Raw genomic sequence first — 23,883 nt, forward strand, 5'->3', positions numbered from 1 at the left:
AAAATAATAAAACCACAAAACTTCTCAGACCCCCAGCATTTAGTAACCATGAAATTACTTGATAGAATATTTTATTTAAATTAAAGTATATTTAAATCTTAGGTGTTATAACATATAATTTTGTAAAACTACAGTGAGGTATTTCTATATTTGCTGTTGAATTCAGAGTAAGTACAGTTATAATGGAGAACCCAGAATGTTTATGTAAACAGCAGCAGCCTCCCTTATCTTGTTTTTTTAATCTGTAGACTTTCTTGAGACTTTTGAAGAGATGAAGACACAGGAACTGGAACGGAAGGCACAGATAGAGGCCAACATTGTTGCACTGTTAGAACACTCAAGTAGGGTAAGTGCCTTTCTCTGTCTCTGATAAATTAGGCAGTCATAGCCTCATAAAAGACATTGAGCAAATTAAATAGAACAGTGGTGATTAAATATTATTGGTGTAATTATCTTCCAAACAGTAAACTGATACCATATGTTGTTGTAACAAAGTAGAATTTATTTGATTACTGTTGTATTCTCTGTCAGTCTTTTGAGGGAAATTTTACAATTAATAAAATCAGATGATATTTGTGACCAGAACAAAAAGAGTTACTATAATCCATCAGTATGAAACATACAAGAGTACTAAAACTAAGAAATGTCGTTGTTTTGCTAGTTTATCTAGGCCAAGTCTGAATATTATAAATGAAGGGGAGGATTCAGTCATCTCCCTTAGATTATTTTCCATATTCTAATTTATGTTGTTTTTAGGAAATTTCTTCTATCTAACCGATTAAAAGTATTTCTAGGGACCCCCTCAGCATAGTTTCTAAATGATGTATGCGCCTGGTGTCCAGCTAGAATTTTCCCATTATCAGTATTATACCCTTTTTTTTTTTTTTTGCCAAGTCTTACCAAAACAGCTCTTCATTTCTTTCATTTTGATTCCCTTGAACTATTTGTAGAGGATTGTCATAGGCATCTTTTAGCCAAGTATTATTTTGAATAAATAGCGTTTTAACAGCTCCTTGATACTGTTCTTCAACATGATGCCCCATAACTTCACATTATTTACTAGAAAGGTTGCTTAAAAGTTGATGTGCTGCAAGTCCCATGACACAAGGGAATGCAATTTTCCTTGTAGTTAAGACCCTACTTGAACCACGGGATGATCTTCAAATAATTGTGGCTGGAAAATAGCAGAAATGTAATAATTGACCTTTATTAATAGCCGTAATTTGGAAAAGCCAGAGTAAAGCTATTTGTTTAAGAAAAAATTGCTGGAACAATATTATGTTATGCCTGCTAATTTTTTTTGATAACCAGACATTTTGCTACAACTATATTTAAAAAAAAAAAAAGTGACCGGTACAATATAAAATTCAGAAGACTAAAAGTCTTACACAACTGCTGGAGAAACCAAGTCAAGTCATTTTAGCCTTTTTACATTTTACAGGCATTGAATGTTAGCGTGGTGCTTATTGCATACTCAGAATGTATGTTAAACTGTGGACTGCACAAAGTAAGCTAATTAAAATCAAAATTGTGGGGGAAGCCTAGTATTTCTGCAATATCAACAAAGTAGGGATTTACTTTATAGTACGACGACTCTACCACAAGTGAAGTATCTAAGGCAATGTCATTTAAACATCCCTACTTCATCCTCAATGGTATATCAGTACATCAGTTATAAAAGGGACACAGTTCAGGTTGGCAGACCTGAAATAGAAAATCATTATATTTAAATGGTCTCAAACTATTTAAAAATATTTTGTCCAAGAGTGTTGTAAAAAAGTTAAGTCATAATTGATGTATTAGCAGAGCTTTTTTCTTGCTGTCCAGTGAACACTCATAGCTGCAAAGATATCCAATGTTCTAATTTACTGTCCTTATTTCTGTAAATGAACAGAATGTCAATCGCATGAAACAAATCTCCTCTGTTACCAATCAAGAGCTGAAGATCATGCAGGAAGACCTCACTTTCAAATCAAATGAAATGCAAAAGTCACAAAGCACTGCTAAAAATTTGAGTACAGGTGAGGCATATAATGTATGAATTTGCAAATTCCTTTCTTTTTTAAAAATAACATGAGAGTCATAGAATACACGAGTACAGGGTTGGTGATCTTGTATACCATGTATGCTAAAACACTGTAGCTAGGGTGTGAGGTAGTGCCGAATACTGAGGGATGTATCTTCTTTTGGTGCCTTTATATAACTCTTCTTAGTGCTAACACAAATTATTCATAATTCATCATAAGAAAACTATTTCTCTGACTATTAACAATAACTGATTTTCTTGCTTACTTGGTTTAGGACATATTAAGAGTACATTTTAATATTGTGTATAGCAATTCCCATTCCATTAGTAGGAGTTAGCTTTATTTATTTATTTTGATTTATTAGCAACTGACTCAAACTCTAGGCTCTTCATAAATTTTAAAATAACATTTAATAGAAAGTAGTAGAGAGCCATGCAGTGAAATAACGATGTATCAGTTTGAAAATGGACCCCATAATGTCACTTATACCTATGTTTTGTTAGTGCTTTTCTAAGGGTATGTCTATGCAGAAAGAAAAACCTGCGGCTGGCCTGTGCTAGCCGACTCAGGCTCGCAGGGATGTTTCATTGCTGTGTAGACTTCAGGCTTGGGCTGCAACCTGAGCTCTGGGACACTCCTGCTCTGCGAGGGTCCTAGAGCCCGAGCTGCAGCCCAAGCACAAAAGTCTACACAGCAATGAAACAGCCCCATGGACTTGCGGGGCTCAGGCTGAGTTGGCTAGCATGGGCCAGCCGCAGGTGTCTAGTTGCTGTGTAGACGTATCCCAAAGAGGATTCCTGGCAGCTATAATGTAGATGTCCCAACCTTGCCTTGTAAATCATCAAGATCAAATTCTCAGGACCTGATTCTGCAAGCATGCACATTGTTAACTTAAAACACAAAAATATTCCTGTTGACTTCAGTGGGACTACTCGTATGCATAAAGTTAAGACTGTATTAACGTTAGACATGAGAGTAAAAGTTAGCAGGAATCAGGCCTATATTTTCTAAAAGCAGAGAAGATTTTTTTTCTTGTGATTTAGTGATAGAGATCTATATTTAATTTTTTATTTGTGCTGTTTTGTGGTGGTGGTGTTGTCATAATCTAAACCTTTGCCAATATCATTACTGATTGAGCAGGGTTTTCCTTGTTTTATTACTGAAAGGAAGCTGCAATAATCATAAATCATTTTGTTTGGTGACTACTACAGCCTGTACTTGGTACCAATTTTCAAAATAGGCTTGTGTTGTGACTGCAAAATATGTACTGTATCTGCAAAGAAGTAATTGCTGTGCACAAAATATGATAATTGCCTGTTTTCCCTGTGCCTCTGGATATTTTGTAACAAATTTATTTGCAAATAAGTATTTTGCAGTCACAACATAGGTGTCTATTTTGAAAAATTAGCCCTTGCACTATATGGACAAGATATGAAATATATTTTTCTTATGAGCATTTTAACTAAACATATTTACTGTTTTTATTTTGCATTACAGTAACACCATAAAGGTGCTAGATGTTATAGGGACATTGTATGAAAACAAAGTTTCTTTCTTGGAAAAGTTTACAGTCTACAATTTAATCAAATAATTTAAACTATTTATAAAGAAAATTCCTGGAACTGGGAACCACAATAAAAGTTCCATAATAAACATAATAGGGACTCTTTTAAAGTATAATGATTGTACAGTTCCCCTCCAGTTGGAGTGCTTCCCAAACCTTGAATTATAGTACAGTCGTCTGCAAAATTCTTCCATTGGGATTAAAATGTGGATTTCCAGATTTTCTTGCCTCCTCAAAGATATAAAAGGCCATCAGCAGAGTCCTTTTTTAAAAAACAAAAAAGGAAACTACAGAGAGTAAACAAATGTGCTGATGGCATAGTTTTCCAGAAACATTTTCCTGGGTCAAAGCAGTTTGATCTCAGACTTTGCTACTGTGTGTACACTGCCTGCTAAATTCTGCAACTTAATGGCATATCAGAAGGAACTGGGCTGCATCCTCTTCCTGTCTTTTCCCCTAGAGAAGTTTTTAGTATTTGTGTGTGTGTGTATGTGTGTGTGTGTGTATGTGTGTATATATATATATATATATGTATGTGGAGAAAGAGAGAGAGTGCATAAACTTTACCTTCTCCAAACAGTTTCTTCCTTTTTCTCTAGAAAGTGTGTTTGGATAGGAATACTCCTTAGCTGTCTACTCCAGCATTATCAGCATACTGATATTGCATTACAGGAATCTTTTTCTAACTTTAGGGTTTTTTGATTACTTTTATACACCAAAAATGAATTTTAGTTGGTCCTGTATCTGTTTTATTTTTAATTAAAAGCAAAAATCTTACATAAGCATTTCCATTTTGAGAAAATGCAAAACTACTTCTACAGATATTTTCATCTAATGATTGTAAGCAGTTCCTGTTTTAAAGGTTGTTTTTAATCATCATTTATAGCGTTTAGTGCTAAGTATGTGATTAAGCAAGTTCCCAATCTACCTTCTCTACACCATTAATTATTTTGTATAACATTGTCATGTCCCCTCTTATTCATCTCTTCTCTGAAGTAAACAGTCCCTTACATCGCTCTTCATTTGAGACTTTTTTCATGGCTCTGATCCTTCTGCTCACCCATATTTGAATCCCCTCTAATTCTGTTTTATCCTTTTTGAGATGTGATGATCAGAATTGAACACCGTATTCCAGTGCATTATGATCTTTTCAGCCATGACATATACTAATTTTTATTATTCTAAGGCTTTGGAATGGTTCCTCATTTATAAAGCCAGTGTCCAGGGCAAATTTGACCCTAAATTTAGTATTCTAAAAACAAGACTCTTTCAAAAATGAAAACAAATATTTATATGATTTAAAAAATTGAATGGAAACAGTTTAAAAATAAACAGATAAGCACCTGTATTGTTTGCAACCAACGTTTTGTACTAATGTGCTGGTACAGTGAAACCTGAAATTGACAAGGAAGTAAATATTAACAAAAGCAGAATGGAATTACCACCCTGTAGTATCCCAGATCACCACTGTGTTTCCTTACACTTAGACTCTCTAGTCTTCAGTATCTGTAATAATTGTATAATATCTTTTGACAAATGGCACTGTATGTTGGGCCAAATCCTGATTACTTTATTCTCATGAATAGTCCCTTGGTGTCAATGTGAATAAGGCAAGCAGGACTAGGCTGGCGCATTGTGTAGTGGAAAACTGGGAGTTAAATCTTTGTGCATTGGCTAATACTATCATGAAGAAAAGTTACTGTTGCTTATAACATTTGTTCCCTATGTTCCAGATAGTCAAAGACTGCGAATGGACCTGCAGAAAATGGAATTGTTGGAGGGTAAGATGGTTGATGAACAGGCTTCTCTCAAAGAAAAAATTGAACAGATGACAAAGGACTTGGAGATGTACGATAATTTGCCAGCTCTGAAAGCATCAGGAGAAGAGAAGAAAAAGGTAATAACAGCAGTATCTGGTAGCATTATCTAGATTACTTATATTGTAAGTTCTTTGGGAAGAGAACAGTTTTCTGTTCCGTGTTTGTACAGCACCTAGCACAATGGGGCCCTAGGTCGTGACTGAGACTCTTAGGTGCTACCACAATACAAATAATAATAACAACGACATTGCCTGTGTTCAGAACTCAGCCATTAATATTTGAAGGCTGATATTTGTCATGCTATGTTCAGACAGAGTCTGGTTTATATCTTTGTTTTCAGAACAATGTTGGGAAGTAATTTGTTTGAAGACTTGAAGCAAGTGACACAAAATTCACCATTCTATTTGATATAGTAATAACAATAATAATACCTAACTCTTATTTAGCTCTTTTCATCAATAGATCTCAAATTGCTTTACCAAGGAGGTTAGTATCATTATCCCCAATTTACAGATGGGGAAATTGTGGCACAGAGAGTTGAAGTGACTAGTCCCCACTCACTTAACAGGCCATTGGCAGAATCAAGAATAGAGCCCAGGTCTCCTGAGCTTCAGGCCAGTGCTCTGTCCAGTATAATTCCATGTTGTCATGACCTCGTTTCTAGAATTAATACGAAAGAGACTGTGGACATTTGTGCCTCATTTCACATCACCAAGTGTGCATTTTAATGGCTACATCTTGTTTACAGGTATTAAATGCAACTTCTCATGCTAAGTATTGGAGTAGTTTTTGTCATATTTGTAGAACAAGTTCTGAATACCTTTTTGTTTAGGGGGTAGAAAAAGAAAGTAGCTCCTGGAAAGTTAAATTGAAAACAGTTGAACAGTTGGGACCACCAGTCCATAGTAAATTTGAATGAAAATCTGTGGGAGAGTAGGAGATCACTATGGTGATGAGTATATTAGAAATTCTTAGATTCAAAGGAATTGGCAGTTTTAATAGAAGCACAATACCTAAGGCCAGTTTGATCCATTTTGCTTTTCTTCCTCTAGAAACTCCACGAGGAAAAAGAAAGGTTGGTAAAACGTAGAGACGCCTTCAAGAAAATAATGGAACAACTGAATGCAGAGTATGAAACACTAAAAACACAACTTGAGGCGAATGAGACCCATTCCCAGGTATAGTTCAAAATAGGTGTCTCTTCAGTTGTTTCATTCCAGGTCTTGAGTTTCTCAAATACATGAAACTATATTTGAATTAATCAGTTAGGGTTTTTAGAGGAATGCATAGACTCTGGAGTAAGTTTTCAAAGCTGTGTATTGGAATTCCATGCCCAAATCCTCTAATTTGTTCAACTGGATGTTAACAAACCTCCCTCCCCCAATCAATGTATTGAAAGCCAACGATTTCAAGCTTGTTGAGACCAGTCTTATGTCAAAAATTTCAAATCCTTTGTTAAATACTCATTTTGGTTTTGTTCAAAGTCCTCATTTTTCCTCTCCAGCTTTGCTGGTGCTACTGCAGGAGCTCAGGATTAGGCTTGGTTTGTCTCAGGGCTGGACTGACAGGTGCAGAATCCTGGGCTGGGGAAAACATGGCAATATGTTTTCCCCAGCCTATAAAATACTGAGCAATTTAGAGAGGGGAGATGAAAGTTCTTGTAAGGGGCATCCTCCCCTATTTAACTTATAGAAAATACCAACCTTTTGGAACAATTTATTGCACTCCAAATGCAAAAACTAAATCACATGTAAGAAATATTTTTAGGATCCTAGGATAAACATTGTAATTGTTTAGCAGTACCAAGGATGAACCCCATCAGCCATCATGGGACATGCTGTCTCTGAGAGCAAGTATCCTAGGAGTGTTCAAGCCTAGGAAGAAGGCAAAGGCTCAGTTTTATGTAGTATCTTTTAGTTAATAAAAATAGACTTCAGGAAGGATGAATTTTTGATTTTGTAATGAGTATGTAGCTTGTTTGTATCTGAGTTGAAACTCCACCAGTTTATGCCTCTCTTTAGTAAAATCCCTCTTCTGACCAACTACTCTTGTGTAGTCTTTCATTGACAAACCACCAGAGAAAGAAGCATGTACTTCATACTATAAAACAACTGTACTTTGGACAGTCTAGACCATCATCTGGTCATCTTTTGCATTTATGTATTTGTACTGTGTGGGCTGCATAATTAGAATGTAAGCTCTTGTGGCAGAGAACATGTCTTTTATGTTTTGTATGTTGGCAACATTTAAAATGTGCTGATGATCAGAAACATCTCTGTGCTTTTTTTTTTTAACCTCTTTTTACTCAATAGATGTTCTCCTCACCTGTAGTCAGACTCACAATTTGTTGTTACTTTTTTCTTCTGTTATCATTGTAGAGCCAACACAGATACAGAATAATGATCTAGATTCCTCTCCACCTGCATTGCAAACAGGAATTTTTATTCGGCACAAATATTGGGTCAAATCCTATGGCTCTTACTCAGATTATAGTCTTGCCCGATTGAAGACTTTAGGATTAAAAATATTTTAATTAAAACCAAATTTGAACCCAGGATTATAAACACAAAAGGCTAGTGCATTAAAATAGTTTGCATTTCTTAAAATTTCCCATCTTTTTTGGGTGTGTTCTTGTATTATTTGGCTTGACCTGCCTTTTCAGAGGAATCTGAAGAATAGAGACATACAATGTTAGTTTATTTAAAGTCCTGTGATTCTTCTGATCTGTATTTCAGTGCAATATTGTATCTGTAGCTATCGTAGTTGCCATTTGCCTTCTGACTTAAAGCCTAATAAACACAGGCATAACATTATCACTTGAGAGTCATTCCCATTTAATATCTGTATCCTAGGCTGAATGAGCTCAAATGTTGAGGAGAATAGAATAAGGTTATTACTATGTTCAGAAGAATCTTTTAAACAATCATCGGCATAACCATTCAAATTTTTTTATGAAACATTGTTTTTTAAATGAAAGTGGAGAAACTACACAAATCAAACTGGCAAAAGTAATTTTTTTGCTTTGAAATACAGTTTATAAACCCTCTCCCCTACATGCCTCCAGCTTCCACCCAGGACACACCACACGATCCATTGTCTACAGCCAAGCTCTAGGATACAACAGTGTTTGCTCCAATCCCTCAGACAGAGACAAACACCTACAAGATCTCTATCAAGCATTCTTAAAACTACAATACCCACCTGCTGAAGTGACAAAACAGATTGACAGAGCCAGAAGGGTACCCAGAAATCATTTACTACAGGACAGGCCCAACAAAGAAAATAACAGAACGCCACTAGCTGTCACCTTCAGCCCCCAACTAAAACCTCTCCAGCACATCATCAAAGATCTACAACCTATCCTGAAAAATGATCCCTCACTTCCCCAAATCTTGGGAGACAGACCAGTCCTTGCTTACAGACAGTCCCCCAACCTGAAGCAAACACGCTCCAGCAACCACACAACAAAAACAGTAACCCAGGAACCTATCCTTGCAACAAAGCCCAGTGCCAATTCTGTCCACATATTTTTCAAGTGACATCATCCTAGTACCTAATCATATTAGCCACCATCAGGGGCTCGTTCACATGCATATCTACCAATGTGATATGTGCCAGCAATGCCCCTTTGCCATGTACGTTGACCAAACTGGACAGTCTCTATGCAAAAGAATAAATGGACACAAATCTGACATCAGGAATCATAACATTATTTTTTTGCTTTTCCTTCCCCTTCCTACAGACCAGCAAGGTTTCTTTTCCCCACAATAACTTTCATATTCATTTTTATTTACATTGTGTTTCAAAAGTAGATCAGAAGGGAAGAGGCTTTTAAAACTCTCCACCAACTTGGAGTCTTCCAATATATATACTATATACAAATGGATTACTATCATTTTGGCAACAAGACCTTTACTGACTGTAGAGATAGGAGGAAGGAGGAAAACAGATCAGCTTTAAGAAAAAGAGGGAGAGACAAAGAGAAGATGAGAACTGATTTCTCTTCCAGCCATATTCTTATTGTGTTTTAGGGTGGTTGGGTGCGTGTGTATGTGTGTGGTGGTGTTTTTTTTCCCCCACTTTCATGTAAATTTTTCTGCTTCAGGGATTAAGAAGCTGAGGTGTCATCTTTATTGTTGGGAAACAATTTAAATTCTGAATATATGAACTAATCAGAATAGAGAGAGTTAAATATATAAAGTAGAAATAACTATTCAGTGAGTATGCAAATCTACAAACTCTTGTCTAGTGTCTGCCAACTAGTCAGAGCACTGGGATTCAAACCGAGACACTTTAATAGGACTACTCCTGGGTGCTGTTGAATAAGGCTGTCAGATCTCGTCCATATTGATTATGTTATTTGCCCACTGACAACCAGTCAGGGTTCAGACAGCTGTTTAATTGGTATAAAAGTGTGCAGCCATCAGTAACTGTACCGCATCCCTGCACTCTGATTAGTTGCAACTCTTCTGTTTCAGCATTATATATAAGAATGCTTATGTTCTCTTTCATAAATAAGAATTTCTCCTTCAACGTAATTATCATATTCTAAAGGAACTTAGCTTGAAGGAAAGTAAGATCCCAAGAAGAAAAGGAGTACTTGTGGCACCTTAGAGACTAACAAATTTATTAGAGCATAAGCTTTCGTGAGCTACAGCTCACTTCATCGGATGCATCCGATGAAGTGAGCTGTAGCTCACGAAAGCTTATGCTCAAATAAATTTGTTAGTCTCTAAGGTGCCACAAGTACTCCTTTTCTTTTTGCGAATACAGACTAACACGGCTGCTACTCTGAAACCTAAGATCCCAAGATGACTGATTAGCCATTTTGCCAGTCTGCATAGCTATTGATGTACAGCGTACATCATTTTTACATATCAATCATACAGAAATGTAGACAGGCTTTATATTACTTGAGAGCTTACCATTGATAAGATTGAAAACAGTGGCCTTAAAAGTGTTTTACTATGTGGAGTTCATTGTATAAGAAGCTATATAAAAAAAGTGCTGATCATTTTCTTCAATCTCTATTATACAATATTTCAAATTCAGTTGCCTTTACCAGGTATATTGCATTTAGCAGCACCCATAGTGGATGTGGTATGTAATTGATCACAAATATCTTTTTTCATAACTTACACAAACAGCAGAATTCATATTTGCTTTGAACTAGGGATAAAAAGGATGTGGTATATGGATAGATTTTTTTTTTTCATTATAAAGATAATTTTGGTACAGGGTAGGGAAAGCTGTAACACAGCATCTATTTTCAGTCATTCAGCACAATTTTCATCCTCAAACATATCAATATTGATGGCTTTCCTTTAAAATTTTTCATCCAGTTTTTCATGTTCCATACCAGTTATATTCAGTATTTTCATTTTTGTGCCAACAGCAGAGCAGTAGCTATGTGAGGGGTACATTTACATACATATATATTATGGGATATTTAAAAAATCCTTCCCAATTATTTATCGTCTAGTTTTCTTGTGTTGTAACCACGGTCTTATCAGTTTGGTAGAATGTGAGGTATCGATAAGACAACTTAGGGTTTTTTTCTATAAAATTTGGTTTAAAAATGATTTTTAACCTTTATTTTTAAAAATACCTTTAAAAAGGTCTACATACCTTGAAACAAAAAACTTTGAATAGTAGCATCAGAAAAACAATTTAATATTATAAAATTGTATTGTGAGGAATATAATATAATATCCACATTAGCTTCCTGTTGATGCTGAAAGTATTGAAGAAGTGCCAACATATAACCCACAGTCTTACAATCTTCTCACTACAGCTCTGCTCTTATCACAGCTTCTGGCATCAGACAGGAAACTCAGCTATGGAAATAAGGAAGTTTTTTCTGTACTGCTGTAGGGTCCTAGACAGTGTTGGGATATATTGTATCAGTGGTGATTTTGCAAACATCGTCTTTCAGTGATATGAAAAGATAAGAATTCATACCTTCCTCCCGGGTTCATCTTGTCTGTGACGCTGTTATGATTGTTCAGAGATGACAATCTCAAATAATCATCCAGTTTTTCATGTTCCATACCAGTTATATTCAGTATTTTCATTTTTGTGCCAACAGCAGAGCAGTAGCTATGTGAGGGGTACATTTACATACATATATATTATGGGATATTTAAAAAATCCTTCCCAATTATTTATCGTCTAGTTTTCTTGTGTTGTAACCACGGTCTTATCAGTTTGGTAGAATGTGAGGTATCGATAAGACAACTTAGGGGTTTTTTTTTCTATATAAATGGGTATGTGTCTGTTTTCATTTGTGGCTGTTCTTAACATTTTCTTTTTGTGTTTTCAGCTTACAAATTTGGAAAGGAAGTGGCAGCACCACGAGCAAAATAACTTTGTGATGAAAGAATGTATCCCTTTTTTTAAAAAAATGCTGACAATTAGTATAGTATAGTAATTAACTAAAACCTTTTTCCTCCCAAAAGCAAAGTCAATGAGGACAGTTTTACAGCAGGGTGGGGAAGGGGGATAAGGGGTCTCGCAAATGTTTGATGGATAGACTCTTATATACAATGAAACCTGCAATTCATTAGGCAACCTCCAGCATTAAATGACTCCATATAGTATTCCAAGCTTCCAGTATTTTTATTTGATCACTAAAAGACCAGCTGTACATAGCATATACTTTCTCCTGCACTCTTGGGTTTATCCTAGGGCATACTTTTCACCCATAGGTTTTCTTCAGTGATTATTCTTACACCAGCCCATTCTTATACTTAGCTTTCCAGCAAAGGCAGTGATTTTTTTTTAAATGTATATAGCTCCATAACTATGCATGACATTTTACAATATGTAAAATACAGCAAACAAAACCCACAAAGGGCCAAATACTGCTTTTAGGTGCTTGTTAAACGCAATGAGAGTTGCTTATGTGAGAGCAGAATTAGATCCCCACATATTGAGTAAAACTTCCCAAAAGCTAGTGGTAATGACACTTTCAAAGAACATTCATTGCAAAGAACTGCCATAAAATAGTTTTTAAATAGGTTTTTAAACTAACAAAAGCATAGCCATTCTAAATTAGAGCTGACATTTTGTCCTTAACTTGTGCTACTGTCCTTAGTTATTGCAGAGATCTGAATAGTGCATAATCGTATATGAATTTTATTATCATGGGACTAAAATGTTACTATAGTAAACTCCCTTCTTACAAAATGACCTAAAAACAGTAGCATTGACAAATTAGAGATACGGTGAGATCATTGTTATACCATTACAGCTCAAAATGTTGTAGGTACATAGAAACTTCAGTACTCAATCAGACCAGTGGTCTAGTCCAGTGTCCTGTCTCAGATGGTGGACAATGCTAGATGTTTCAGAAGAAAGTACAAGAACACCTGTAATGGACAATTATGTAATAACCTGCTCACAGGACAAATTCCTTCCTAACCCATGTCAATTAGGACATGTCTACACTAGAAATGGTACAGCTGAGGCTGTGCTGCTGTAACACTGTAGTGTAGACACTTTAATACTACAGCGACGGAAGGAGTTTTTCCATTGTTGTAGTAAATTCACCTCTCCAAGAGGTGGTAGGTAGCTCAACGAAGTATTCTTCTATCGACTTAGTGATGTCTACACTTAGGCTGGCTTAATTACATTGCACAAGGCATGAAATTTTTCACAGCTCTGAACAACATAGTTAATTTTAAGCCAACCTAACTTTGTAGTGTAGACCGGTCCTTTGTAGTTGACTTATGCCCCATTGCAAGAAAGTTTATATTCCATTTAAAAAAAAAATTATCCTATCTATTGTAACAGATCTCTTTAGTCAACTAGTGTCTAGTCCTTTTATTAAAATCCTCCTCATTGATCACAATTATATAATGAATTCCACAAATTGATTGTCGTGTTTTGTTTTTTTTAAAAGTCCTTGCTTTCAAATTATTGTGTGGAGAAAAACTGTGATTACCATTAAACTCAATTATTTTTTAAAAAACCTGATATGCAGTAAAATATGATACCTCAGTGAATCATATGCTTGCTTTCTGTGCTTGAATACAATCGATAAAGGATTAGCTTCCAATAAAGTCTAATTCTCCTTCATATACAAGATCTAAATATTATTACTGATGACAGTTACCTCTGCAGATGCCTACTGTGAGATTAAGTTCCCTACCACATGGCAATGGGTCCTATTTTTGTTTCCCCTGTGCTTCCTGTTGTGCTTAGGAATAGAATCGGGTTGAACCAAGAAACCCCCAGACTCATAGAGAAGTGCCTGCTCTGCTCATGGGCAAAGGATATTATGATCTCCTGTACTGACAGGTGAGATAACTTCTGCTGGTGGGCTTAGACCCAGAAGAGCCCCCCAGCACAACATGGCTGGTCATTCCCTAATCAGATCCTCAGACTTCTTAGGCTAACATCCAGAAGAGCCTCCTGGCATTTACATGATGGGGTTTGGGATCCTTTCCTCCACAGCGGTATTTTGTCAAGACAAGAAATCTTGTACCCTGACATTTTTAACCATCTGCCATGGAAGAAAGAAGCTAACTGTGGAAAAGTCCAAACACAAAATTTAAAATTTAAATACAATACCCAAACCTCTAACTATAACCTTACTGTGAGAAACTGCTTCTAAGTCAGACAATATACCAAGTGTCCAAGCACAGATCCCAAAACAAAGAGGAAGTGAGTTTCCTGTCTGCTCGGCCTGACAGAAAGAGAAGGAACAGTTGTCAGAATAGGGGCTTTTATATCCTTGGTTCTGGAATACTGGGACTTGCACACCCTCCCACAACAATTAACTGCTTTGAAATGGATTCATTCACCATGTGACAGTGAGTACAGTCTCCCAGCATGGACCTGCAGAAGCAATACATATAGAGAACAAAAGATACTTCAGTAACTTTTCCAGCACATTTTGGACTTGTCTAAACAGTGCTCAAAACAGCTATGTAGATGTCCAGGCTTGAGCTGAAAGGATGGAGGGAGATAAGCTTCAGAGCCTGAGCTCCAACCTGCGTTGCAATATCTACACAGCTGTTTTTAGCACTATAGCATGAGCCCAAGTCTGTTGACCTGGCCTCTGAGACTTGCTGCCTCTCACTGTGTAGACTCACCCTAAGCGGCTTGTGTGAACCCCGCTGGCACACACACAAAGTTCCTAAGTGCGCATTAATGAAGTATTGTTTGAAACACTAGAACCTAGAGGCTGCTGCTCACTGTAATGTACCCGTAATGCTCAATACACTAGTGGGCACTAGAATTTATACTCCTCTACATGGGCCAACACACCTCATAGACAAGGGAAGGATAGCTCAGTGGTTTGAGCATTGGCCTGCTAAACCCAGGGTTGTGAGTTCAATCCTTTAGGGGGCCATTTAGGGATCTGGGGCAAAAATTGGGGATTGGTCCTGCTTTGAGCAGTGGGTTGGACTAGATGACTTCCTTAGGTCCCTTCCAACCCTGATATTCTGTGATTCTATGAAGCCCTTATTGTGATACAATGGCTAACCTGTTAAAGCGGTGTAGTTCTTTAGATACAATTGGTGCTTTTCTGTTATCTGCAAGCCTTGACAATTTTTCTAGAAGGAGACTTCTTGTAATATAATTCCCTTATGATCTCTATATAGGTTAGTATTTTTCTTACCAGTTACTGTCCTTAACTCTTGTAATCAGTCATAGCAACAAAAAGTCAGGAGAGTGACTACCAGCCGGTAATGAAGAATGTGAGTAAGCAGATTGCAGAATATAACAAAACTCTCATAGAGGCTTTACAGAACACCAGGAACTGAACCCCAGGCGCTTCCTTCCTGCTCCAGTGGACCAACAGTAGGAGATGTCCACAAGCACTGTAGGACTCTGAGCTGAAAGCTCAACAGTAGCACAGAAGGTGCATTCAAAAAATTCCTCCAAGTTCCTGAGAGAGTAGTGGTTTCAGCAGTTTTCTTCATTTTAAATATAGGGAATATCTCTGAAAGTTTTAAAGCCAGTGAAGACATTTAAAGTGAGCCCACTGGATACGCACTCTGGATATGAAAATATAGTTTGCTCTACAAAGTTAACTATTTGGGGCCCAACCTTGCAATCCTTACTCAAGCAAAACCATTGGCGATCAGTATTGTAATCCTTACTCAGGCAAACCACACATAGAAAAGAATGGGAATTTTGCCTCAGTCAGGACTGAACATTTGACCCTTTGTTGTTGGTAAACAATTGTCTTAAACCTAATGAAGATAGCAGACCAGATCCTCAGCTGATGTGAATCAGCATTGCTCTCCCACACCAGCAGAGGAAACAAAATGTAAGGCTAATGCATTTTAAGGCTCTTTCATTGTATTTTCATTTCTGTAAAAGACGATATAATAATTACTAGAGCATCTCATTATTAAATGTGATATTTGGTTAAGGTTATTATATAAGGAGAAATGTATAGTGGAGATTCTAATAAAACTTTAGCTAAGGAAAGTTTTTTTCTCCATGCTGACTTTGTGTAGTTTTATGTTTTTAACCAATAAAGAAATAAAAAATGAAAGTTATTCATAATTCTTCTTTTTCTGGAAGATATCATCTTGTAGGATTCTCTATCTCAGGTTTCATGGCCCCCTATCATGTCACAGCAACAAGCAGCTCCAATGTGATCAGAAGAATATGTGAAATAGAGAATTCTATGTGGCTATATCTGTCAGTACTTTTTTAATCCTATTTTTACTGTTAAATTATTCTGTATGATTTGGACTGAAGACATTCCAGGATCCCTTAAAATATCAACAACATTGCTGTTGTTACTTCCCCTTAGTTATTTTCTTCCTTTCCTACCTACAGTATAATCATCTACTTCCTATTACCTTTCCTCCACCTGGGAGGTCAAGTTAGTCAGGCCGTTTCTTGGCCAGCCAAAAGCAGGTACTGTAGCCTGCAGAGAGCTAAATGTAGACAAGGCTCCCAGCCAGACTCGGCTGATCTTTTATCAAAAACAGCAGAGGCGGAGTTAGTAATTATTCTGCTATCACAGAATAGTCTTCCAAAGGAAGAGTTAAAGACCCTGTCACTTGCACCTTATAAACTAGCCTGGATAGAGAATTGGGAAATATGCCATGGGCATGGCATGACCTAATTAGGTCTTTTCCGTTTCTTAATGTCTCTGAATTTGTGACTAAACACGTTATCTTCAGCATGAAGGAAAGTTACATGAGAAGATTCTTGGAAGGACCATGGTTTCCAAACTCAGCTCAGTAAATCCTCCTCCTCTCTGTATTTATTATTTATAATTTTTAGACATGACAGGATTTCTATAAACCAAAATCTGTTATCTAGGGGAAATTCCCACTAATGTCTCTTCCTTCCTCTCAGAGTTTCAGCTCTTCCAGTGAGAGTCCATTATTTGCTGAGATAAAGTTGGAGTCAAATATCCTCCCAGTTCAGATCTTCCTTAGCCAGTCACATTCCCTGCTGAATTCCTCTCCGGCTACAACCACACATTTTAATTAACAATGGAAAGAAGCCACAAACTGAATAAACATACTCCCTGAAATTCCCTTTCACTCTGTGCCCTGGGATCCTTGTTATACCATGGCACTTATTTTGTTAAACAGGATGGGAAAGTTCCCAGGCCTTTGTTTTGTCCTTCACAGGACTTCTATCATAAACAGACACTGGCTTGAGCACTATATTCTTATTTTGTTTTCCATGAAGCTCTTCCGATTACTTGTCATATCCTGAGGACCTCCGCTTCATATCTTCTTTTAACACCTTATCCTCAAGGCCCTGGCCTCCTCATATTTGACATACTGCTTCCATAACTAACCCCTGATGATTGAAGAAAAGAATTGAACTTGTTGGCTCCTGCATGCAGGGGCAAAGTACTATCCATTAGGTCACGACTTCTCAATTACTTTCATTTTTCCCAAATGAGGTTTTTAGATAAAGTATCAAATGCAGAAGAGGTGAGCAAACAGCACACCAAAACAATCCTGTTTAAACCATCAAAATGTAATTTCAGCAGGACAGGACATGTCCGTAAAGGTCTGGTACTAAATTCAAATCTACCTTTATGCGAGGCTTTCACAGTGAGAGCACATTAGGTAGCAGCACATAAACAGGCAATGGAATTGACATTTTAAACCTTTTCTGCTTTTCCAAAAGACAGGCAATAACATTCTGGAGAAGTATGGGTAGCTCAGATATAAAAATACCTGCTGCTCAAAGGCAACATGGGCTTTGAAGACTTCACCACTACTGTGGTACTGTAGCTGTGATTCTGGCCTGTGCCCATCCTGATTGACGGTGCTTAGTAGTGAAGTTGATGGGCCTCCCTTTGGCAATTATTCTGTGCCTGTACCATGCATAGAGATGAGTCCAGAAGGTCTTGCCCTGTTCTTTCCTCAGTGTCTGTCCAATGCTGCATGCCCCTTGCTCTGGGGCTGTAATATTGTCTCTAGGGAAGCAATATTTCTGCTGCTGGAGTAAGATCTTATTGGTCTTATTGCTGCTGCTCATGGTGAGCACATGGTTATTTATTTATTTTTAAATCAGCTACTTTCTCTCCTGGCTCTCCCAAGCTCAGGAAGACAATACATGTTGGCCTGATGAGCACTACCAACATAAACATGTAATCTTGGGAGACAAGTACATCTGCACAAAACAAGTTTCTCTCCGAACGCTCCTGCAAACAAAAATTGCTCATACAAATGTTTGCAGAGAAGCGAACAAAAAAGGGTGCAAACAGGGCTGAATCAAAATGCATGCTAAAAGTAGCACATTGTTTAAGAATATATTTTCCTCCCTACTTACACAATCTCACTGGATTTGGACCAGTGGCAAAGACATAAAAGGCCCCATACTGTTAGCATTCTGTTGGGGCAGATTTGGTATCTTTGTGTGAGCCTTTTGTTTAGTTCTAGTCACGCGTAACAATCATTCCAGTCAGAACATGGATTCTTTCTCATTTCTTCCTATTCTACCTGCCAGTGGTTATTAATCTAATAGCTTCTCAACTCATGTTTTTTTAATGTTGGCATGCTTTGTTTTAAGGTCCATGAGATGGTTAATTTCCAGGGTAAAGTCCCTTTTAATAAACTTCTGTGGTAAAATGCCTAAGAATAAAAAGTCCAAGTAATTAGACCTTAATTTTAAGAGAGAGGTCTCGATGAGGGAGATAGAGAAAGAAAAATAATCTGTTAATACTTTGTGGGGGGAGGACATCAAGGTGACCACTTTAAAACAACAAACTAGCAACAACAACAAAAAATACCACACACAAAATTGGAGATCCCTTTGTAAGAATCTGCTATGAGTGGATTCCTTGGAAATACGTTTTTTTCTCGCTGATAAGCTGTCGGGGGGAGGGTGGATGTTGCAATGGGTAGAAAAAGTTGGATTCAGAAATGAACAAATCAGAATGAACTTAATATAATACAGTCCAAAGATGATACTAGCCTTCTGCAGGCATTTCTCCCTAGATAGAGAGATGTACATTCTCTGAAATAGCTTCCTTTCTCTTTCTTTCCCCATTTAGGCTTGTATATGGATTTGGGACTTATGAAAGGATTGCCCTGGAGACAAGTGCTGTGTTATCCAGAGAACAGGTACAGTGACAGGTGTACAAGGTACTCAGCACAGTGCCAGATCAGGCCTTCAGTGAGTAATGTTATGTCAACGCCGGTTAATATGAGGGTTATATTAACATGCGTCATGAAAGGTTATGATGTTCACTGATTTTAAACTAATTTTACAGCCTCACTTTACACACACATGTATGGTGTTTGCTGGTTAATAAATTAGACACAAATTATATGTAAATCAATAGCGATCCCCAGTTGAGCCTGGTTGAAAAGGAGGGCTGCTAGCCTGTTTAATACCTGTATTAAATTGCTTGTTTAAAATGTATATAATTCCTTTTTGTCTGGCAAAAAAAATTTCCCTGGAACCTAACCCCTCCATTTACATTAATTCTTATGGGGAAATTGGATTCGCTTAACATTGTTTCACTTAAAGTTGCATTTTTCAGGAACATAACTACAATGTTAAGTGAGGAGTTACTGTACTAAGGTGACAGTTTTATCTGTGAAATGTTTGGGAGCAGACAGACAATTTGGGGCAGAAGAAAGCTTCGTAATTTCTCAAAACAAGTTAGCATTTGGTTGTAACCCCATTTTAAAAGGTGTTCCCTCCTCAGGCTGAGGACGTAGGGCAAAATCTTCTCCCTACTCCCCAGCATAGGTGCCAACTTCCTCTCTACCCAGGGGGTGCTCGACCCCCGCCCCCCCACTCTGTGCCAGGCCCCACCCCCACTCCACCCAAATCACCATCCCTGCCTCTTTCTGTCCCCTCCCTCAAGTGCACCCATCCCCTGCTCTTCCTACTCTCTCCCAGCACCTCCTGCACACAGTAGAAAAGCTGATTGCGGCGGGCAGGAGGTGCTGGGAGGGAGGGCAAGGAGTTGATCAGCGGGATTGCCAGTGAGCAAGAGGTGCTGGGGGTGAGGGGGAGCTTGGCTGCCGGTAGGTACTAAGCACCCACAAATTTTTTTGTGGGTGCTCCAGCCCTGGCAGCAAAGCTGGGCAATGGTTACTACTGCAGCCAAATGGCTGGAATAGTGACCCCTAAGCTGTCCTTTGCAATGGGTCAGGACAAGCATATTAATATAGTGGCAGATCTCCAATCTTGCCAATAAATAATCTCCACCATCAGCATATCATTAGACAGAGAATCCTATAGAAGCTTCATCCCCTACCCCTTGCCACCCCTGCACAGATAAGCCACACTGTTTCTGCTGCAAGATAGCTTGTCACACCACAGAAGAGAGAGCAGGATTTTACTCCATGATTGGGAAACAATCCATAGGCCATATAGGCCAGATCTTGAAGCCAACAGAACTACTTTGACTTGCACAGGCTCAGGATCTGACCCTGTAAGTTATGCTGATATAAGAGGGAAAGAACAGACTAGCACCAAAGCAAATTCTTTTAGATTTTAGGTGGAAGACTGCTTAGTGAAAACAGCTTTCAACTGGAAGCTCATGGCCATCCCACTCAGACTGAGATCTTTGATAAATCACTTAAAAACGAGGGACAAGGTAACCTACTTCTACCAATATAGACATTTTTGAAAGCTAACGTGAGTAATAAATGAAATTTGGGGATAAAAAAACATGCAAAAGTTATTTTGATGCATCCATGGTGATAAACAATGGGGCAACATGTATAATGCAATGTATTTAATGCTCTGATTCAGCAAAGCACTTGAGCACATGCTTAACTTTGATTTCAGTGGAACTTAAGCACATCAACAGACAGGATCTTTAAGTGCTTCTCTGAATAGGGATGGACTTGAACTCAAGCACATGCATAAGTGCTCTGCTGAATCAGGACCGATATCTGCAGTTATTTCACAGAATAACTTGTATTTAAAAAATTTAAACTGAAATATACCAGAATTACAGATCAGAATGTTAGCACCAGTATCTTGGTTAGATTTTAACTTGGCTAGTTACATTCTTCCCTGGCAGTTTCAGTTGGATACAATATTCTTCGCTTGCTGTTCTAAATTACTTCATAGTGTTACTGTATGCTGTTAAATAGTTGACATGCTTCACCCCAGAGATGGTTACATTTCAGTGACAGAATGATCAGTGGACATTACCTAATGCTTCAGAGGAAAGTGAATTACCCTTATAATGGACCTATCCAATTATGCATGCTGTATTATAATCATGATCATCATACTTAGCCCTTATGTAGCACTTTATATCTACTAAGTGCCTTACAAATGGGGAGAGGATGGAATTCCCTCCTGATCTCAGCAGTGATCAGTTTGTGCCCTGAAGAATGAGATTTGGTTATTTTAGCTTGAAATAAGCTACAGACCAATGGTAACTTCATTCAGGAGTCAGGACCTGGGTGAAATGGCTTAAAACACAGAGCAAATTGACAAAGTAGACCAAAAAAAGAAAGATGATTATTTATATTATTACCATATCTCCTTGTAGCCATCATTATGGGCCATGACCCTGCTGTGCTAGATGCTTTACATGCAAAGAACAAAACATGGTCCATGCCCCAAAGAGTTTACAATGCAAGTATGAGTCAACAGATGACAGACAGGGGAGTACAAGGAAACAGTGGGACAATAAATTAGGCAGAGTTCCTGCTAGTGATGGGTTCAATGCACAGCATTTTGACTTGCAACCAGACTTCAAAAACCCTAGCGTTTAAGGGTGTTTAGAGTTGGGATTTTGGTTCAGCTTATTTATTATAAACAGAAGGGCCTTTCGTAAATAGTGGATCTGGGTTCGGACTTCAAACATCCACAGAGTTTGGTGGGTCTGGGTTTTGGTGCAAGCCCATCTTTGATTTTTTCCTCTTTAATAAGGAACTTTATCCTCATAGAGCAGAATGAATTTTAATACAGGGTGGGCCAAACATAATCAACTGTATAGGGGATTTGGGGACTGAGGTATAGGCCAGTGTAAAGGACTGTTAGTATTAGCTTATGAACTACTGGTTGGTGAAGGAAGTGAGCTGATTCTATTGCATTTTGTAATGTTAAATAATCGGCAGGTGCTCAGAGCCTGGCCTGTGTACTTTTTATTATTCTAAATCAAAAGAAAATAAATAATTAAACAAATAACTTCCTTATAATGAGGATATTCAAACCAGGAATTCAAAGACTGGGAGTGTTTGCTGGCTAGTCAGTACTTTTGTAAAGTCTGACAAACAGTTGGAGTCTGTGTGTGAACAAAAGGGATGTACTTCAGGTTTGTGAGTAAAGGGAATGATGCAATGTACCTCTGTGCCCATGCAGCACTGAAGGACCCTCAAAGATGGACTTTTAGTGGCACACAAGCCTTGTTCTGGGTCGCTGCACACAGGAAGTTGCACTGTAGGTCTGTATTTATTGTTTTGATGGGGTAACCTAAATGATTCTAGGGAAACAACTTCTGAGCCGGCCCGCTGCAAGCTAAATGTGTGATGTGCGCAAATTCTGCCTACATTTCTGGACATCTGGGAACCTCTTGCAGAGCACATCCTGGGACCCAATCCTACTCCCATTGAAATCAATGGGAATTTTCCTAATGTCTTCAAATGGAAGCAGAATCAGCCCCGTAACTCACTTCCCAGAGGTGACTGAGAACTGATTTCTCTGTTCTCCTTGAAGTGTCATTCTGGGTGTTTTCACCCACGAAAGCTTGTGCTCAAATAAATCTGTTAGTCTTTAAGGTGCCACTGGACTCCTTGTTGATTCTGGGTGTTGGCATCTTGGCAAGACTACAGTGTCTTCTAATTCAATAACCTGGGTTTATTTTTAGTCAAGTGGTTGTAAATAGGATTGTCCTTTATTTGCAATTATATTGATTTGTCTGAGTGCCACCTCTCCACTTGTATGATTAATTTTCCTCTATTCATGTGGTTTTACATTCTAGGTTTTTATCTTGTTTATTCTTTGTGCTGTTAACTTTGCTTCCAGGCCCCTTGAGTGCTGTGGCATTTAGGTTCCACTGAAGTCAAAACAAATCTTGTTGTGATTTATTATGACATCAAATTTCTGATACTGTTTCCAGTCTTGGAATGAAAAAAAAAATAATTTCCAGTAACATACATGAAGTAATGGGGCGGTTTGCTGGAGAGTTCTGGGCTTTGGTCTGTATCGGATTTGACGTGTTGTTTTGTTAGGTTCTCCTTAATGTTTGTATTGTAGATGCCTTGCAGTAAGCACCTTCTGAGTGGATTAAATAAATAAATGAAAAGACTATTTCCTCTTGAAAGCCCTCCACTGAAGTGCTGAAGCGTAAAGTGACCTCTGGAGCAATTAGCAGATCTGTAGTTTGAGCAGAGGGTGGGATGACAATTTCCACATGCTGTACATAGGTGGAGAGCTTGTTATTTGCACTATTCCGCCTATTAGAGGATGCCACTATTGTTCCTAACATTGCTGACCATGACCTGTTGCTGGTTCTCTGAGAGCAATCCCCTGCCTCTCGAACAGCCCCAGATAAGTGTTATGATGTATTGCTAGATGGACAGGGTTTGCAGTGCCTCACAGTCCTGTTGATACAAAATGCCTTTAAGATCCTGCCTTTCCCATCCTAATCTACAAAGGAAACAGGAAAAAGGAACTTAAACTCCCTGTACTCAGACAGCAATGAGACTGTTGTAGCCTGCTCCAGCGCTGCAATTTCTTGACTCTGACTTGTAAACAAGAGTCCTCGTACCATGCAAGTGAAGAGTAACCAAGGTCTACCCCACTGAAAGGATAATCCCAACCTCATGAGCTGCTGTGGAAACTGGATGGATGTATTTTGGAAAGCATGGACTCTTTAGCACATTTAATTCTCTGTGGATTCAGCCTGATGATTTCAGGTAAGAATTTTCTTTAGTTACTGAGCTAGCATTGCCGAGGTGGCATGGCTTTACTGTTTCTCACGCAATGTACAGACAAGAGGGCCTGATCCTAAAATCCACACTGCTGAGGTATCCCTACTAGCATAATTCTC

The 23,883-nt window shown here is 38.0% G+C and overlaps 1 protein-coding gene across 16 annotated transcripts in view; it reads left to right on the plus strand.

Annotated features, from left to right (window-relative positions):
* Positions 1-23,883, plus strand: part of LOC119855619 (intraflagellar transport protein 74 homolog) — a 165,735-nt gene that overhangs the window by 56,509 nt on the left and 85,343 nt on the right. For 6 of the 16 annotated variants that reach the window (XM_043515104.1, XM_043515106.1, XM_038402007.2 and 3 more), the window contains 6 exons: positions 249-346; positions 1,895-2,021; positions 5,325-5,488; positions 6,464-6,589; positions 11,734-11,794; positions 15,069-15,289. In XM_043515104.1, the coding sequence (XP_043371039.1) occupies positions 249-346; positions 1,895-2,021; positions 5,325-5,488; positions 6,464-6,589; positions 11,734-11,794; positions 15,069-15,184 (692 nt within the window). In that variant the 3' untranslated portion in view covers positions 15,185-15,289. Of the gene's footprint in view, positions 1-248; positions 347-1,894; positions 2,022-5,324; positions 5,489-6,463; positions 6,590-11,733; positions 11,795-11,816; positions 13,713-15,068; positions 15,290-18,906; positions 18,977-20,360; positions 20,467-23,093; positions 23,750-23,883 lie in introns of those variants that run through there. The other 10 variants (XM_043515108.1, XM_043515109.1, XM_038402003.2 and 7 more) reach the window with 8 other exon arrangements.

The sequence above is a fragment of the Dermochelys coriacea genome, chromosome 5 (assembly GCF_009764565.3).
Source record: "Dermochelys coriacea isolate rDerCor1 chromosome 5, rDerCor1.pri.v4, whole genome shotgun sequence".
NCBI classification, from domain to species: Eukaryota; Metazoa; Chordata; order Testudines; family Dermochelyidae; genus Dermochelys; species Dermochelys coriacea.